This window comes from Diabrotica undecimpunctata, chromosome 5 (assembly GCF_040954645.1).
Source record: "Diabrotica undecimpunctata isolate CICGRU chromosome 5, icDiaUnde3, whole genome shotgun sequence".
NCBI classification, from domain to species: Eukaryota; Metazoa; Arthropoda; class Insecta; order Coleoptera; family Chrysomelidae; genus Diabrotica; species Diabrotica undecimpunctata.
Window position 1 is genome coordinate 63,712,570 of NC_092807.1, and position 20,910 is coordinate 63,733,479.

Below are 20,910 nucleotides of genomic sequence, written 5' to 3' on the forward strand. Positions count from 1 at the left end.
AAAAACCACGTTTACGTTAACATAGTAACTAATTTAAATGATAGATCGCATACGTCGTGAAATGCAGGGAATTACTTTAGAAATGATTAACATACTGAACACTGATATTGACTCAAAAAATTTAGTACGATGATTAAAAAGCTGCTTAAGAAACTGTTGGTAAACAAATAAGGCCAAAACGTAAAAAAACGATTCCATTGAAATTTCATTAAAATGATAAATACTAAGCATTTATGAAACTTAGAAACGCGTATTCAACGTATTTAAAAACCGCCATACAGAAGCAAACTTAGTTAGTTTTAAAAAACATATAGCCAAGACAAGATACATGATCAATCAGAGTAAACGTGAGTCCTAGAACTATTATAATGTGTTCTCAATGACCGTTGATACTCCTGCATATGAATTGTGGAACAAGATCCATATAATACAAGTATTCATACCAGATATTTTTATATATTAAACGTATATAAAACACAAATTTGTAGCAAGCTAGATTATGGTTTAATAGTACAGTTCAACTAAACACGGTTAATTAAACTAATTGGACGACATATAAAACACTACATGAAGACATACTTGGAGCTTACAGGACTAGTCAAGTAGAAAACCTTTATGCAGAAATTATTAAGCTATCTCTTTCAATCAGAAAACACACACTAAGCTTACAATATGCAACTAAAGTCGGAACAAATCAGAGGTACTGACCACCATCAAATTTCAAAAGTTATAATACCTCTGAAACATTATGCGAAATGAATCCAGATATGCCCTCCTACAAGCCATCCTACAAGGAAAACTATTTGGAAAGTGAGGTGTAGAATGAAGAAGAAGATCATGGTTAAAGAACCTCAGAAACTGATTCAACACAACATCTGTAAAGATTTTCCGTGCTGCTACATAAACGATAAAGATTGTTACGATCATCGCCCACATTCGTCACGGACAAGCACATCAAGAAGATTCTAAATGCCTTACTTATCATTATAATAATTATCATTAACCCTTTCAGCTCGGTGTACTTGTATACGAGTATTATAAAATTCGTGCCACCAGTACGAACCATTGAAGTAATTGAATGAAGTCATGAAGTAATTGAGTGACGCGCTCTCAGTACAAACCACTATACAAATTTTATGTTAAGTTATTAGTTATTGAGTTCTAATTACTTGTTTAGAAGTACTGTACTGTAGGTGTAAAAGACTAAAGAAGGTGCACATGATAAATCATTGTTGAACCAATAAAATTGAAAAATAGGCGTGGTTTATTTTTATGCCGGCGTTAGAATTTCAACAAACGGTGTTGACCGTACCATTAGTTTTGATTTGACTTTTGAGCGAGCTTGTGCTAATTTGTAGTGAAGTATGTTTCATGAAAAAAAAGAGTTTGAGTGAAGTAGAATTATTACAGATAATTCTAGAAAGTAATGATGATGAAGTGGGATATGTGTTTGACGAGGACAATATTGAGGTGCAAGCTAGTAGTACTGATAATTCTAAAGATAGTGAAGATGACGAAATTAATATAAACATTGCTCACAAATTTAAATAGACTACCAATAATTTATCACCTAATAAATTTGTTTTCGATAGCTCTACTTCAGGATGTAGAGTGAATTACTTGAACGCGGAATCCACACCATAGGAAATTTTTGAAAGTTTCTTCACTAATGAGATTGTACAAAAAATTGTGGATGAAACAAACAGATTTGAGATATAACAGTCAGATGAGAAAGCAGATGAACAACTCTACAAGAACTTAAGAAAGAAAATACGAAAAAAATAGCGAACTAAGAAGTGGACAGATATAAGAAATGAAGAATTGTATGTTTAACAATACATACCATCTAAACGCCACCGCTTTGGTATTAAATTATTTTTACTCATATACTGCAAAACTGGATATATTTGTGATTTTACTATATATATGGGTTCGTGTACTTATAGCTCTGGTATTAGAAATTTATCAAAATCGGGTTACATTGTAACAACCCTAGTGAATAAATATTGAGAAAAAGGTCACAATTTATTCCTAGATAACTGGTACACAAATCCAAAACTGTTTTATTGGTTATACAATAGAAACATATAAATAGACGTAGAGACGTTGCAAATTTGTTTATGAATGTTATCAAATAATAAGAATATTATTATTTATACTTCCATGAATAAATATTTGTCCTTCTAGGTGTTGCATTTTTTTGGCCATCAGTCTATATGTTATGTATTAACTTCAGTTTTTTTATTTGCTTAAATTGATAATAAAGACCGCCAATGTTCAAATTGCCACATTTTGGTTAGTTGGTTTTTAACATTTGAAATTATAATATAATATAATCGTTGCATATTTATGACAAGAAGTTTAATTAGTATTGTAGTGCCGTAAGAGGTCCCAATAACACTATCTACCCCTATATCATTTTAAGAGGCGTCAGTATAAATATTGAAACTAAGTATGTATATCTAATAACGATAATTATAAATCTGTAACTGTAATGTAAAAACTCGTTTGGTCAAATTATTTGATATCTTTTTTGGACTTTTTTATTATACATATTATTTATTTTGAATTATTTAGGTGTAAAACTAATGGATGAATACAGAAGTCAATTTGAGGATCTGGAAATACGAAGATTAGATTTAATTAACGCCGAAATGCTATTCGACATCCCCCTTGCTGATTACTCTAACTATCTCGCTGCAAAGGCTGAGTTTGAAGGGATGGAAATACTTTATAAATTATTTAAATCGCTTAAACATGCTAGAGAGGTAATACTTTTTTATATTAGTATTGTAAATTTATATATATATATATATATATATATATATAAATGTATATATATATATATATATATATATAATATATATATATATATATATATATATATATATATATATATATATATATATATATATATATATATATTTAGTGGAATTTCTTGAACCATACTATATTTAATATAAAATTAGTACTTCTTGGGTTTAGGTTCAATAAGTAATATTGAATTTGGAACTAGATTTTATTGTGCCATTGAAATTAACAACATGTGAGACTATATAATATTTATGAGATACCATGTACTAACTGTGAAGGTGTCTTTATTGGGCAAACCAGTCAACTACTTCAATCCAGAATTCGTTCTCACAAATATGACTAGAACAACATCACTGCGCTCACAAAACATGAGAATGACAAGAAGCATAAATTTGACTTCGAAAACATTAAAATTTAAAAAACTGAGCAAAACAAAAAGTCAATGTTAAAAAAGATACACATAACCTAAATAAATTCAATCTGATTTAAATATTAATAAATATAACACCATAAAAAACTGTCAAAGGTATAGCATATCTCCACTTTACCTTTTAAAAAAAACCAGTGATATGTATATGTAAAAATTATTATTTACTAATAACAGTAAACTATGGGATATCAGATATCAATTTTTACCCTTGTCAATTCATTAATGTAAGTGTTTCGCTTTATGTTTTGGTAAGTTTTTTTTATATATTTTACAATAACTTTTGAATTTCAATCTTGTTCATTTTAAAATATTGACAAAGGCAAGGGTTACCTGCCGAAACGTTGATTTTAATGACACAATAAAATCTAGTTACAAATTTAATATTACTTATTGAACCTAAACCCAAGAAATACTAATTATATATATATATATATATATATATATATATATATATATATATATATATATACAGGGTGAGTCATAACTATTGGGACATAGACTAAGGACAGGTTATTTGGACCAAAATATGGCTATTGGGCCAAATATGCCTTAATAAAATGTTGCTGAAAAAAAAGATACAGGGTGTTAAAGTTAATTTTTGTTTTTCGTTTTTTGCTAACAGTTTCGCTGTATATTTAGAAATTGCTATCAAAATTGGCACAGAGGCATAATCTTAGACAAGAAATAGTATTTTATTTACAATTTTACGTTTTGTCATAGAGGGCGCCACGTGGATCATTCCTAATGATCAAATTGAGTCTAAACGTTTTCTAATGAAACTTTTTAGTAATTTTTATTAGAAAATATGACGTAAACATCATTTTTACGTAAAATTGGCACTCTTGTTTAAATATGATAATTTCAACCGTTTTCGATTAAAACGCAGTCGAACTGCTTAGAGTCTTAAAAAAGGATTTCAAATATTATTTCATTTATCAAAAGTATGCATTGGACTGTCAGATAATTGTGGTAAATGTCATTTGTTCAGTGTAAATTATTTTTCATGTGACAGTCTAGTGTAATGTTGCATTTTTTAAAAGTAATCATTACATTTTTTTGATTAAAATGCCTCGTCACAATCATTTTACTAATGAAGAAATGTGAGATATGATTTGCGTATACGCACAAGAAAATTTTTTCGGTCGCTCGGCAGCCAGAAGCTATGGAATATTATACGCAAACAGAAGGCAACCAAATCACAAAACTTTTGCAAGATTATATCGTAGTTTAGGTGAAACTGGGTCATTTCACACTAAAAATCGGGGTGGTCGACCGAAACAAATCACACCTAATCAAGAAGATGAACTTTTGGTTCGAGTAGATGAAAATCCTGAAATAAGTTTACGACATCTATCAGCACAACAGGAGTAAGTCAGTCGTCTATTGTTAGAATTCTAAAAAAAGAGAACCTCCATCCTTATCACTTCACTCCTGTTCAAAATTTACTTCCAACAGATCTTCCACGACTGTTACAGTTTTGCCAACGTATTCTGAATAAACATCGCAATGACAGACACTTTATTAAGAATATTATGTTCACCGACGAAGCAACTTTTACCAGACGAGTGGTTTTTAATTGGCGAAATAGTCATTATTGGGAAGACGAAAACCCGCATGCTATTAAAGCTGGACATTTTCAGCATGAGTTTAAATTGAATATTTGGTGTGGCATTATAGGCGACCAACTACTAGGGCCTTATGTTCTTCCTCCAAATTTAAATGGAGATTCTTATTTATTCTTTTTGGAAAATACTCTTAGTGATATTTTAGAGTGCCGGTCTCAGCTTGGGTAGAGGAGGGACCCTGAATTAAGTAGGGGTCCTTCAGCACTTTGCGCAAGACAGACTGGGCGGGGAAGTCCTCAACCCCGACACGGCGCGTCCCAATGGCTGATAGGGGAGTTCCTGTAGATATACAGGACAGGTACGAATAAGGCTTAGCCAAATAAGTACCCGCGGATCAACTGAGGACATGACATTAGGCAGCAGTAATGTCATTACTGGATTAAGGTTGTGGGAAAATAAAAAAAAAAAAATCCTGTAGGCTTAATTCTAGATACTCACAGGCGCCACTCACATTACGAGTCAATCGGTTGTGAAACTGCGATGGGGAAGGCAACGGGAAACCACCCCATAAATAGTCCCTAGTTCATTCATCATGGTTAATGTAAACCAATTTGGAGAACATACTGATCATGGACTTCGGATACCAAGATCCGGCAGGGGAGGAAGAACACAAAAATGTAAGGCTTCCCAGGTCGTCAACCCACGAAATCCTTACCAATATTTAAACACTAATAAAGATAAAGTGTGCACGTGGAACGTTCAAAAAATCTGTACTTGGAATGTTCGAAGTATGTTTGAAGGGGGAAAGATACACAACACCATTCAAGAAATGAAAAGACTAAATATCGACGTGATGGGAATCAGCGAGATGAGATGGCCAGGCTCGGGACAGTGCTGTGTGGATGAGCATATGGTATACTATGCGGGAAACGACAAACCACATCACTGGAATGGCGTAGTATTGATTCTGAGCAAAAAGGTCGCTGGGGCTGTGATCAGCGTGATACCTCTCTCTGACAGGGTCATTCTGATGAAGCTGCAAGGCAGACCCGTTAATACGAACATCATTCAAATTTACGCTCCAACATCAGAAAAACCAGAAGAGGATATCGAGGAGTTCTACGCAATTGTACAAAAAGCACTAAAATACACCAAGAAGAACGAGCTAACCATCATCATGGGTGATTTCAATGCCAAAGTTGGCAAAAGCAGTGTAGAAGACATCGTCGGACAACACGGCTTAGGCGAGAAAAACAAAAGAGGAGACCGACTCATACAATTTTGCCGGGAAGAAGATTTTACCATTGCTAACACGTGGTTTAAACTTCCCCCGAGACGACTTTATACGTGGAAGTCACCTGCAGATACAGCCAGCAGTATCATCAGAAACCAGATAGACTTTATTCTCATTAACAAAAGATTCAAGAACAGCTTGACTTCGGCGAAGACCTACCCAGGAGCAGACGTCTCATCGGACCACAACCCATTAGTGGGCCAGATAGAACTCAAACTAAAGAAACTCATCAAAAATAAACCTAAACAGAACCTGGATTATGACACTCTAAAAGACCCCGTAGTTCGCCAAAACGTGAGAGATACAATGAGACAAAAACTAGAAACGGCTCAACAACAAGAACAGAGTGTAGAACAAAAATGGAGTTATATCAAAGACGTCATGCTGAATGCGGGAAAAGAACATCTGAGAAAGAAAAAAAGAGTAAAAAATAAAGAATGGATGACTGATGACATTCTACAGATGATGAAACAAAGAAGATTAATGAAAAACAGGGACGCGAAGAAATACCAAGAAACCAACCAGACAATTAAAAAAGAAATACGAAGAGCCAAGGAGACATGGATGCAAGAAAAATGTAAAATAATCGAGGAGCTCCAAGAGAAACACGATCATATAAATATCCACCGAAGGATTCGTGAAGCCACTGGTCAATACAAGAGGAGAAACACACACCTCCTCATAAATAAAGACGGTAATCTGGCGACGACAGTAAATGAGAAGTTGGTTACCTGGAAAATATATATCGAAGAACTTTTCTGGGACGACCGCGGCAACCTTCCGGAAATAAATTGCATGACAGGGCCGTCAATTCTAGAAAGCGAGGTAAAGGCTGCTTTACAACAGTCTAAGAATGGTAAGGCTACAGGTCCGGACGAAATACCCGTTGAACTTATTAAGGTGATGAGTGAAGTGAGCACGAAGGAGTTAACTGAACTGTTCAACGCCATATACGATTCAGGTAATATCCCAGAGGAATGGCTATTGTCAATATTTGTAACGCTACCAAAAAAACGATCTGCGAAAACGTGCGAAGATTTCCGAACTATCAGTCTTATGAGTCATGCACTTAAAATTTTTCTTAAAATCATACATGCCAGAATTTACAAGAAATGCGAAGAAAATGTCGGTGAAATGCAATTCGGATTCCGCAATTCTATGGGTACACGTGAAGCACTTTTCACCTTACAAGTCCTACTTCAGAGATGCCGCGATGTCAGTTGTGATGTCTATATTTGTTTTATTGACTACGCCAAGGCATTTGACCGTTGTCAGCACCAGAAGATGGTCACCGCACTACAAAGAGTTGGATTGGATGAGAAGGACATTCGGATCATCATGAATTTATACTGGAACCAGCGTGCTCAAGTCAAGGTCGAAGACCAGCTGACCGACCAAGTGAAGATCATGCGAGGAGTAAGAGAAGGATGTGTGCTATCGCCGACTCTTTTCAATATATACTCTGAGGAGATTTTTAATGAAGCCCTCACAAACCTAGACATGGGAATCCGAGTGAACGGTGAATACATCAATAATATCCGCTACGCCGATGACACTGTGTTACTAGCAACCAGCCTAAACGATCTGCAGGCCTTACTAGACCGAGTGCGAACTGTGAGCGTAACATACGGACTGAACCTTAATATTAAGAAAACTAAATTCATGGTTGTCAGCCGTACAAATTTAGATCCCGGGGCACTAATGGCAGGAAGCCTGGACACTGACGCAAGCCACTGAAAAACGAATCGAAGCCTTCGAGATGTGGATATACAGAAGGATACTAAAAATATCTTATGTGGACCATGTCACCAACGTTGAGGTCCTACAGCGCATGACAAAAAAAAAAGAAGTGCTTAATTTAATTAAACAACGCAAGCTTGAGTACCTCGGCCACGTGATGCGGAACGAAGAAAAATATCGAATTCTTCAACTTGTTATGCAGGGTAAAGTATTTGGCAGAAGAGGACCGGGACGCCGTCGTATCTCGTGGTTGAAAAATCTCCGACAATGGTTTGGGATGACCTCAGCGGAGCTGTTTCGCAGAGCAGTCAACAAAACCATGATAGCCTTGATGATCGCCAACATCCGGACCGGATAAGGCACTGAAGAAGAAGAAGATATTTTAGATGATCTGTCACTGGATGTAAGAAGAAAAATGTGGTTTATGCAGGATGGAGCGCCACCTCATTTTTAATTAGCTATTAGAAATCATCTTAATGACGTATCCTCAACGATGGATTGGCAGAGGCAGTGATTTTCAATGGCCACCAAGAAGTCCTGAGTACAACCCGCTAGATTTTTATTTTTGGGGACATATGAAGTCCTTAGTTTATGCCAATGAATGTAATACACGAGACGAACTTTGGAGATACATTCAAAATGCAGCTAATCTTATAAGGGGACAGAATAATATTTTTGTTAACGTCCGAAAATCCTTTATAAAAAGAATTAGAAAAGGCATATAAATCGGAGGGGACCATGTAGAACATTTAGTTTGAGTTTTTGTGAGTTCTTTTAAGTTTAAGTGTGTTTAGTTCTGATTTATCGTGAAAACGGAAACCTTACGTTAGTTGCAACTTTGTTTATTAGTTTGGTATTTGATAGTGGAATTGTAAATAAAATACTATTTCTTGTCTAAGATTATGCCTTTGTGTCAATTTTGATAGCAATTTATAAATATACAGGGAAACTATTAGCAAAAGACGAAAAACAAAAATTAACTTTAACACCCTGTATCTTTTTTCTCAGCAACATTTTATTAAGGCATATTTGGCCCAATAGCCATATTTTGGTCCAAATAACCTGTCCTTAGTCTATGTCCTAATGACTCACCCTGTATATATATATAGATATATATATATATATATATATATATATATATATATATATATATATATATATATATATATATATATATATATATATATATATATATATATATATATATCTTCTTCTTCAAGTGCCATCTCCGAGGCGGAGGTCAGCAATCATCATAGCTATTTGGACTTTTGAGACGGCTGCTCTGAAAAGTTCATTTGATGTACATCCGTACCAATCTCTCAGGTTGCGCAGCCATGACATTCTACGCCTCCCTATGCTTCTCTTTCCTTGGATCTTTCCCTGTATAATCAGTTGGAGCAAGGTGTATTTCTCTCCACGTGTAATATGTCCGAGATATTCTAATTTTCTTGTTTTTATTGAATTTAAAATTTCCATTTCTTTGTTCATCCTTCCCAGAACCTCTTTGTTTGTCACGTGTTCTGACTGTGACGTGACATTCAAGGTCCAAGATTCCATTCCATAAAATAAAGTCGAAAAAACATAGCACGTCGCCAACCTAACTCTTAGTTCCAGTTTTAAATCCCTGGTACATAGAACTCTTCTCATTTTGTTGAAATTTGCTCTAGCCTTTTCTATTCTTATTTTTATCTCCTGATTGTAATCATTTGTGGAGTTAATCATTGTTCCCAGGTATGCATATTTGTCCACTTGTTCGACGTTGGTTTCGTTTATTAGAAGATTCTCGTTATTTCTTTAAGTTTTCGATATTCTCATAAATTTCATCTTCTTGGCATTCATTGTTAGACCATACTCTGCTATTCTGGTCACCAGTCTCTGAAGATCTTCAATGTTTTCGGCTAAGATCACAGTGTCGTCCGCATATCTAATGTTGTTAATGGGGACTCCATTTACCTTTATTCCAGCTGTTTCACCCTCAAGAGCTTTTTTCAGGACCTCTTCGGAGTAGGCATTGAAAAGAATTGGCGACAATACGCATCCCTGTCTTACTCCACATCTAATTTCAATTTCTTCTGACAGCTGTTCGTTAACACGTACTTTTGCTCGCTGTTTATAGTATAAATTTGATATGATCCTGAGGTCGTTGTAGTCAATCTTCTTTGATTTCAGGACATTCATTAAATGTTTATGTCGTACTTTATCGAATGCTTTATTATAGTCAATAAAACATGCGTATATATCTTGATTGACGTCCCAGCATCTTTGTATTAGTATATTAAGTGAAAAAAGAGCTTCACGTGTTCCTAGGCCTTTGCGAAAACCAAATTGTGTATTATTAACGTCTATGTCCAGTTTGTGATATATTCGGTTATGGATGACTTTAAGTAGTAACTTTAGCGTATGAGACATTAAGCTAATGGTGCGGTAATCGCTGCATTCTCTTGCGTTTTTCTTTCTAGGGAGACAAATAAAAATAGATGCTAACCACTCTTTGGGTAATACGCCTGAACTATAAATTTGGTTCAAGAGTGTCACTAAAACATCAATGTGCTTCTCATCTAGAATTTTTAGGATTTCTATAGGAAGCATATCAGGTCCAGGGCTTTTCCCGCTCTTCATTGTTTTTAATGCGTAATATAACGCGACTCTCAGGAAATTGGAACTTTTTGATAACTGTGGGCAGATTGTTAAAAAATCTTTCAACCTCATTTTTATTAAATGCAGAAATGCTGTTTTGTACCTTTGGGCTTTCTAACACTATTGTCTGGATGACTTTAAAAAGAGTTCTAACCAATCTTCAGCAGTGATTTTCTTTATCGAGTCGCAATGGTGTTTTATTTTATTCGCTTCAGCAAAATGGTATATTAAACGCCTTAGTTCTGCTGGTGTGGATCCAAAAAACATATTCGCCAATTTTTTAACATGGTTGGCTATGGTAGATTCCTGTTCATCATTAAAAATTGGTTTTCTGCCAAGTTTTATCTTTTTTTAGCTATTGATTGTTTACCAGTGATAGCAGAGTTTAGTTTATCTTTTGTCCATTTTGATCTTTCAGTTTTCCGAACGTAAGCTCGTGGCATTTTAAAACCTAAAAAGCATTACAAACACTATATCAGCATAAATTCTCACACAGGGTAATACCGTGCAGCGTGATATTACCCCGATACAGCTGCGCGTTATTCCCCCTAGATGAGTAACCTAACTTGTTCGTTAATGACTAAATACAATGCACTGTTTATATTAAAAGCACTTACCACTTTTTAAACATTACTCGAAAATTACATTAACGTCTTAAAAAAAAAAATGGCGACTTTGTCCAATCCAACACTACGAATGCAGTTATATTACAAGCATGTGCTCGGCTAGCAAATACGAGACTGCCCGCTGTGTTGAATGTTGAAATACTTATGCCGTGTTGGCAAGATACTGATGCGCAAAAATCTCCCGTGCGTGGAATTCCCCCGGTCTCCCGTATACGCACATTTTATGACAGTCTATCTTGTTCTTGATATACAACGTATAAATATTCGTAAGAGGTATTTTATAAGAAAACGATAAATTCCACATGTCACAGTTTTTTAGAAGACCCAATACAAACAAAAATATTTTAGAAATATTCGAGTTGTCATCTTTATCACACATTTTATTTTATCTTGCAAAAAATGTATTAGTTAAATATAATTGCATGGGATTTGATATTTTACATCGTTAAATTATGCTGTTTCCCGTTTCTGCTTACTGACAACTTACCTCTAATTGTTGCATTTTCCTTTTCCATTCTCACTAACAAAATAGCTTGATATATTGATTTCTTCCATAACATTCGTAGCTCTTCTTTTGTCATTTTCCTATCAGATCTCCGAGAGGGGTCCTGCTTTACAGTGGCTACTCTTTTGATTATTGCTTGTCTCCAAGAACCAACATCTTGCTTATTCGCCGATTCATGGCCGTAAAAGTTTGATTTTGGACTATTTCCAACTTTTAGAAAACTAAAAGAAAATATGTTATAAAATAAAATTTTCTGAGCTGAGGGTCTTATTTTAAAATTTATTAGTTTAAATTTAGTTAATATTTAATACTATTATTAAGGTAGCTTACATGTCCATCATCGGTGATTTTGCTTCTTTTTCAATTCGTATACCTTTTTCTAGAGATCCGGAATAATTATGTGAATCTGTTATATCAGCCTGTGATCCTATTGTAGATGTTTGTGATCCACAACCATCATATTCTCTATCAGAAAGATCACTTGCATTGGATGAAGTTTCCTAAAAGCCGAATACGTGTATATCGCAGATATATAAGAATACTATTTAATATTAATTTATTATCAATAAAAATTTAAAGCAACTATGTATTTGAGAACATTTTTGGTAAAAATTAATAATGAAATAGACAAATATATGTAGCTATATACAAAAAAATATGTTTAGGCATATGATACTAAGTATTACTATAAGTCCAAGATGCCAGATACGATTTGGTACTGCAGCAAACGTTTAATGCTACATAGTATCTAACACAGTCTATATTATTGTGCAAATAAATGTGATCATTAACAATTTCTGTATTATTTCAACTTAGCCACTTCCCATAACCTACCATTCTGCATTAAGTTATTGCTAATCAGTGGCGGGTATAAGGGGGGGTCAAGGGGTCATGACCCCTCCCAAACAAAATTAAACATCAATCAAATAAGCTGGAAGTCAAAAGTTGAAATGATTCAAACTCGTTTATTCTAGGGGTAAGTGTAGAATTATGCGGGAGCCTTTTTCCATTGGTCTTTAAAAAAATCACCTGTTTTGAATATAGTAATACCTCGACTTGATCATATATATGATCAAGCAACAACATCCATCAAAATAGATAAACAAACGGAGCCCATTAAGATACGTCGAGAAGACAGCGTAACACTATATCACCCAAACTATTTAATCAAGCTTTGGAAGACGTTGTGAGGAAATTACAATGGGAAAAACGGGGTATTAACATAAATGGCCAATACTTGAATCACTTAAGATATGCAGACGATATTGTATTAATAACAGATAAAAGGGAAGAATTGCAAATATGATGGATGAATTAAATAGCGAATCAACAAAAACAGGTCTACAAATGAATTATAATAAAACGAAAATTATGACCAACCAACCAGAGGAATTAATAATTACAATTGCACAATCAACTATAGAACAAGTAAAAGAATATGTATATTTGGGACAACTAATTAAATTAAATAAAGAAAATCAGACCGGAGAAATAAAGAGAAGGATACGGTTGGCTTGGGTATCCTTCGGAAAACTTTCCTATATACTAAAAAAATAGAAAATACCATCAAAATTTAAAAACAAGAGTCTTTAACCAATGTATACTTCCTGTTCTCTCTCTCTCTCTCTCTCTGTATATATATATATATATATATATATATATATATATATATATATATATATATATATATATATATATATATATATATATATATAGAAAGATCAAGTATCGTGCTGTGATTTAATTTTTATTTTGGAAGGTTTATAAGTAAAGGAAATTTATGAACAAATGTTAAAAGTTTATAAGGTCTCTTCGTCTTCAATTGGTAAAGTAAAAATATGAACAAATTTTGACTACAGTAGGGTTTCAGGAAGCTGTTTTACCAATGGGTGCCGTATTTGCTAACAGTGGAACAAAAACACATTCGAATGCGACTTTCTCAGCAACATATAAGAGTGATTCGAAATAATAAAATGGATTTCGTACGTCAATTCATCACTATGGATGAGATTTGACAGTGATGTCTTGCTCCTATATCTTTTAAAGCATCCATGCAATGCTCTCAGTTCGGGGTATTTATCCCAGTACAAACGTTGAACATCTGTATCCATATTTCCATATCCATATATCCATAAAATCATTTTCACAGTTTCGTTAGGGGCTCTAACAGGATTTTCTACCACCACACTTGTAATTTTATGAGATTCCTTCGCCCAGGTAAAACTCTTTTTAAAAAATATTCTTCTTTTGAAGGTGCTTATCTTATAATGGCAACCACATTGGCCCATCTTATTTTATTCACAGTAGCTCGAAATAGATCGATTGACATTGGACCAGTTCGTTTTTTAAGGTTGACCAGCCTGGATATATGTCTGCGTCCACGGTCTCTCTTGACTTCATTATGTGGCCAAAGTAAACCAATTTTATGTTCTTTACGGTGTTAATAATTTCTTTGTAATTTTCTTAGCCCTTCAAAAATAGTTATGTTGAAAATAGTTATCTTAAAAGATTATAAAGAAATTATGCGGTCGGCATTTGTGACCATTTTTGATTTGAAAACATTGTGTCATGGATCGGTTTGTGTTTCTCTGTCATTTATTTATATTCTCTCTTAGCATCTGTAAATACAGTCATCTTGTCCACTGTTTAATAACTCTGCTTTTCTAGCCAACTCTTAATATTATCTTTCTTGGAAATCATATTTTTCTTGAGTTTGTGTACTACATCCTTAATATTTTTGTGGATATTAGAAACGTTTGCAATAAGCAAAGAGCTCACAGAGTTCTTTTTTTATAAATCTGTTTGGTATTCATGTTTAGTGCTTTTCTTTTAAAGGTTGGTTATCTTCTGTATATTATTGAAATCATCAGCAAAGACGTCGTTCTCTTCTCACAACATTTTCTTTACACCCGAAGATATTTGAATCGTATGCGGCAGTAAGGCTTCTTACACTGGGGTCTCGCCAGGTGCTCCAAGGGAATGTGTGGCCATTCATTCTTCGGGGAGGAATCTCACGTCCTAACTTACGGATTTTTGTCACAGTTTTACTCATTCTGTTGTTTATTCAGCGTAGGACTAGGGTTATGAAGAAGGTATGAAGAATTATGAAAGAAAGGGAATATGAGAGTTAGGAGTGAATACCACAGAAAAGTGTATTTAGGAACGAAATGGATTTTCTATCAGCATTAAGTACTGCACTATTTAGCCAACATTCCTATTTACTTTTTTCTATAGAGGCCAGGATCCATACTGAGGGACAGCCCTATAAGCCAATATATTGTATAAAAGCAGTACTTGATGATTATCCGAAATAAGTGAGTTATTTTAATAAACCAGTGTGTTACAAAAGTTTTGAGAAAGATAGAGACGTTCATCAAACAAGTGACACAAAAAATAAAAATGTAGGAAGTCCGATCACATAAAAAGATGGAGTAAAGGTTGACGATGAAACAGAAAATAAATGCATAAAAAAGAACAAGAAGATAACTGTTTTTATTATTTTTGATGGTATGGACATTTAAGGTTAAGCTTTTGAGTTTGCTGCTCATTATGGCAGTATAATCCATTTTAATAAAGACGGATCCTCCTTTAAATTTTTAATACTGTATTTGAAACTGTTTAATAAGCTGTAGTGTCATTTTTTAACTTGTTTGAACACATTGATTTTAATAGAAAACTTATGATTTTAGATGTGGGGTAAAACCCTTTGGGCCAATTTAAATCCACAAGCTTTAGTAGATGGTATTGACGGGTTTTTGAAAACATTTAGAAAGTTGCCAAAAGAAATAAGGATTCAAGCTGTTGGTGTGACTCTAGAAAATCAAATGAAACTGTTTCGAAATGCAGTTCCATTAATGGTGGCTTTAAAAAATGAAGCACTGAGAGACAGACACTGGAAGTTACTAATGGAGAAAACCGGAATCGAATTCGATATGGCGCCTGATCGGTGAGTTTGAAATATCAAATCTTTTTAGAATTAATTTTTACTGACTTTAAATAAGCAGGAATTTTACTTAATAATAATAATAAAATTCAAATCGAGTGCATATGAAACAATCTAATGTGAATTTAAAAATTTTCTAAGGATTTTGTATTTTCTTACATTACAATAGTAGTTACAGTACAATGTGATTTTTTTTAAAAGACTATCACATGCAATAATTGTAATTTTACTGTCATAATTATTATCACAGTACAAATTCTCCCATAGTTAGTGATCCCATAGTAAATTATAAGGAAATAACCAGGAAAAATTCTCATAATACTATGTCGACGACTTAATAATTATTTGGTCTTATATTTAGTTTATTCTCAATATTCACATAAAACTCTGATTTTATATACAGGGCGAGTCACCACTAACGAGACGAAAGATTACAGCGAAACGGTAAAAGATTTTAAAAAAATTTTAAATTTACATTTTAAAGGTTGATAGGGGCTACATTTTAAAAATATTTTGAACTATACAGGGCGTCCCAATAAAGTGCCGGGTATCAAAGTTATATTTTTTCTTATGAGACACCCTATATTTTATTGTATTTTCTAATTTTCGGTAAAAAATAAGGTATAGTTTCATAAGAGCCTATACCTATGTACAGAGTGTTCTGAGTTATGTGGAATATTCTTAAAATGTAAAGCTTTAAACGAAGACTCATTCCTAACTTATTTACAAAATTCTAACACAATTGGTTATACCTCAAAATAGTTGGATATTGGTTAAATGTATTTCATGATTAATTATTTAAACATTTATTTACAGGGTGTTCAAAATTTGCAGTTTTATTATTGGATTATTCAATGTGTAATATAAGGCTTATTTTAAATGGAACACCCTGTATATAAATGATTTATATTATTAAAAAAATTTCCACTTTCGAATGGTATATGGATGTCCTATAACTAGGAGTGATAGATTTTGCGTAATTTAAAATTTTCTTTTTGATTTCAAAATATTTATAATTGTTACTCTCGATTTTTAAACTCATTATTTTGACATTTTTGTTATAAATGAAAGCAATGTAGTTGTAAACAAATGTGTATACTTTATACTTTTACTTGCTGATACACAACGAATCAGAAAGAATTTTAATAAAACAAATAATACAAAATGAACATAAATAATACAAAATAAACCACAACTTACTATATTCTAAGCAAAAAAATTTTTAAAGATGACTCATTCTCGACTTATTTAAGCAATTATAACAAATTTTCTCTTACAGCGAAATAGTTGGGTAATGGTTCAATTTATTCCATTATTGATTATTAAACATTTATTTACAGGGTGTTAAAATCTTAGTTTCAATTTTGGATTATTCAATATCTAATATGAGGCTTATTTTAAATGGAACACCATGGATATTAATTAATCGTAATACTAAAAAAAGTTTCCTTTTTTGAATGGTATAAAGATATCCTATACTTAAGTGTCATAGTTTTTGCGTAATTTACAATTATTTAAACTCTTCATCGGTATACATATTGATTTTAAAACAAAAAATTAGTTAGTTAATGTCATTGTATGACATTGTCATTTTCTGACATTACGGTCTGGTAATTGTCAAAATATAAACATTCATGTGTAATATTTAACTTTCATTGTTCCTAAAAATGAAGAATTACGCTATCCATGAAAGAGTCGATATGGTACTTTGCATTGGAGATTGTTTGGAAAATTGTCTCTTAGCTTCTAAAGTTTATGCTCAAAAGTATCCTGATAGAAGACACCCACAAAAGGAAATTTTTGAGAGATTGCTTAATAGATTCCGTGCTACTGGTAATGTTGCATACGAAAAGGTAAATAAAAATAAACCAGTTATTGGTGACAACGTTAACGAACTTAATGTCCTGCTTTCTGTTACGGAAAACCCAAATATTAGTACAAGAAAAATTTCGGGTGAATTAGAAATTAGTCAAACTAGTGTATGTAGAATACTTAAGACCAACCACTTTCATCCGTATCACATTCAACTTCACCAGCATTTGACAGAACAAGATTATGGTAACCGTTTAAATTTTTGTTTATGGACTTTAGACAAAGTTGGAAAAGATCATGATTTTTTTTTAAAATGTATTATTTACAGACGAATCGACTTTTCATAACAATGGTCTAGTAAATAGACATAATTTTCATTATTATGACACAGAAAATAAACATATATTTCGTACAATTGATAGCCCATATTTTTTGACATCCATCTCAATGGGACAAATTTTTAAATTTTTTAAAACAAGATTTTTGGACACTGCTTGAGAACCTTCCACTTAGCCTACGAACAAAAATGTGGCTTCAGTTGGACGGAGCTCCTGCTCATTTCTCACGTGATGTTAGGTACTACCTCAACAGAAAATTTACAAACAGATGGACAGGTAGAGGTGGTTCATATAATTGGCCCCCTAGGTCACCAGGACTAACCAAGATGGATTTTTTAAATGGGGTTATATTAAAAATATTGTATATGCTGCACCTCCTACTACTAGAGATGACATGAAATTAAGAATTACAAACGCGTTTGCTTCAATAACTCCTGCTATGTTAAATAATGTAAATAAATCATTCGAAGATAGAATCTCTTACTATCTAGTGCGACCTGCCTCCCCTGGTATGAAAGTTTTCTTGAAACGCTAGTACAACGTCCAGTTTCTTGGCTTCTGGTGTTGACTTTATATCACTTTTTAAATTTTGCTAATTGTTGATTGATAACTCGGTATGCGATTGCAGTATTAAGCATTAAATAAATTACGAACTTCTGCCTGAGTCCTCACTTTATCTCTGCAACCAATCATGATTAAAATCTCGATTCGTTCTATTTCTCCAAGTTTCATTCTCGATATTGCTGTTATTAATGTTGGCAAAAAACTCGAACAGTAAAAACTTGACGTCTTATAATTGACAGATTTATAGATCATTGAAAATATCGACTAGTCAGTGACAATACCGATTTAAATATTTTTGTGAAAATAACATTGTCACTGATAGCATCGTTATCAATCAGTGTATTTCTCTTTTCAGAACCAGCAAAAAAAACTTTGTTTTATTCGGGATAGATAAACTTCTCTACATGGCCTCGTTAATTCGCCCACATAACATTATCTCTAAGAATTTCCAAAATCACAAGAGAAGGCAGAGAGGACCATAATTGTCCTCCCCTTTAGGCATGAGTAACAATTTCGAGGTCTTCTAGACAACTGGAAAGTTGTGCATGTCCAATAGCCATGACAGCTCCAGTAAATTCAAACTTTTAACCGCCTCAGGTGGTATCCCGTCTAGACCCTGAGCCTTACGCGACTTAAGGGCCCCCAACGCATTGGCAAGTTTGTCCAGTGAGAAGGGGACAGCTTATTCAACACACGCATCCCTATGCACCCCATGCGATTCTGACGCGGATCAACCTATTAACTCTCTCTTCTATGTACGACATTCATCTTGCAGTCGTACCACCTTCTCCGCATTTGCATCACGTCTACTTGCAAAGTAAACCCTGCGACGCAAGGACACACATTCTTTCCTAGAATTCACCACCTCATTTGCTACATAAGGCTAATTTCCTTATTGGTGGAATTGGTAATTCCTCCAAGAACCAAATTTATTGTCTCATAGATAATGCTGTATATTGCTTTTAAGAATCAGCAAGTGATCTGATTCGGTTTATTGTATTTTTTCGTACACGTATTTCATCGTTATATTTTTGTAGATTTACGTTGGATAATATGTTTGCCATGGAACTACATCGGTATCAGGAAATCGCCGAGGAAATAATTAGCAATGCTATTAAAGAACTGAATATAGAAAAGGGAGTTCGAGAAATCGCAGAAACTTGGACAAATATAGTGTTTACTATATATAAACATGTTAAAGGTACCGAAGATCGAGGTTATATTATAGGTAAATCTAATTATGTACTTACAAACATTTTATAATACTTTTTTTCAAAATTTATGTAAGTCTTTTTTTTTCTTACTTTAATATTTACTTGCTTAGGAAAAGTCATTAGTACAAATCTTATGATAGTAAAAAACGGACCTTAATGCCGCTATAGAATTAATCTTTTTAGCGCATGCTACATCATAGGTAAAAAATAATTATACATACATGGTGTTGTGTATATTGTTATGACAGTTCTGTAAGTTTTATTCAATATAGAGGTCCATTGACAAAAATGAAGAAGTATTAAAAATCTAGAATATTCGAGATATCATCGAAACATTCCGAAATGTCTCGTAAAGTCTCGTAACGCCAGAAAATGTATATAAACACAGGAAGTTGACAGTTCAAGTGACAGTTGAGTAGTACTAATTGATTTTTTGACTCGTTGTCACTGATTTAAAGTTGTTAACAATTATTGCAATATTGTTTTCTGTCTTAAATAAAGTGATTTTACCGTAACCGATTTAAGTGTAACATTGATGATACAGCTGGAATTAAAGAGATATTAAATGATACATTGATGATACAGCTGAAACTAAAGAGATATTAAATAGTTGTTACATAATAAATATACGGTCCTGCAAGTAATAACAGTAGTTCAGTTGATTTTCGGTTCGTAATAAACTTCAAATAATTGGAGAATTGCAAGCAGACAATTCAGCAGAGTTCAAAAATAAGTGTTAAAAGTTAGCGCATACAGGTGATAGTAGTGAATAAATGAAATAACATCCTCCAATACGATCTGCCCGAAAAATTGGTAATTCCTATGATATACATAGGCAATGGACAACAAGATGGATGCCAACAGTAGAATCGGACTATATTAAGATATCCACCCCAACTCAGGGTTTCATCCGATCAAATCTGCCCCGGTCCACTTGGGCAAGGCTTAATCGTATACGTACCGGATATGGTAAATGTGCTGATTCGCTGGTCAGGTGGCGTCGTGCAGAAAGTCCACAGTGCGATTGCGAACAATCTAGACAGACCATAAGCCATTGTGTTTCAGACTGCTTGAATCGTGCCTACCGTGGAAACCTCCAGGACTTTGCGGAATGTTCCCCAGAAGCAATTGAATGGCTATGTAAATTGGACATTAATATTTAGTGTCATTCATTCTATCTTTAGTGTTTAAATAATATATTTAATATAAGTATATGTATATATTATTGTATTTGTATATTTATCGTACTGTGAAAGTCCATACGCTAAATAAAAAATAAATAATAATGAAATAACATCAATCAAATAAGATAGAACTATTTTAATAATTTTAACAAGTTATGAGTAAATAAATAATTCTGTGAGAGCTTCAAAAACTGGTTTTAGCGAACGTTTTAATTCAGAGGGGTCGACCCGCTTAGGCATTCCT

At 33.5% G+C, this 20,910-nt stretch overlaps 1 protein-coding gene across 1 annotated transcript in view; it reads left to right on the forward strand.

Annotated features, from left to right (window-relative positions):
* LOC140442220 (dynein axonemal heavy chain 10-like) overlaps positions 1–20,910 on the forward strand; it is a 657,946-nt gene that overhangs the window by 194,775 nt on the left and 442,261 nt on the right. The window contains 3 exon segments of the mRNA XM_072533298.1: positions 2,578–2,768; positions 15,301–15,557; positions 19,306–19,496. Coding sequence (XP_072389399.1) covers positions 2,578–2,768; positions 15,301–15,557; positions 19,306–19,496 — 639 coding nt within the window.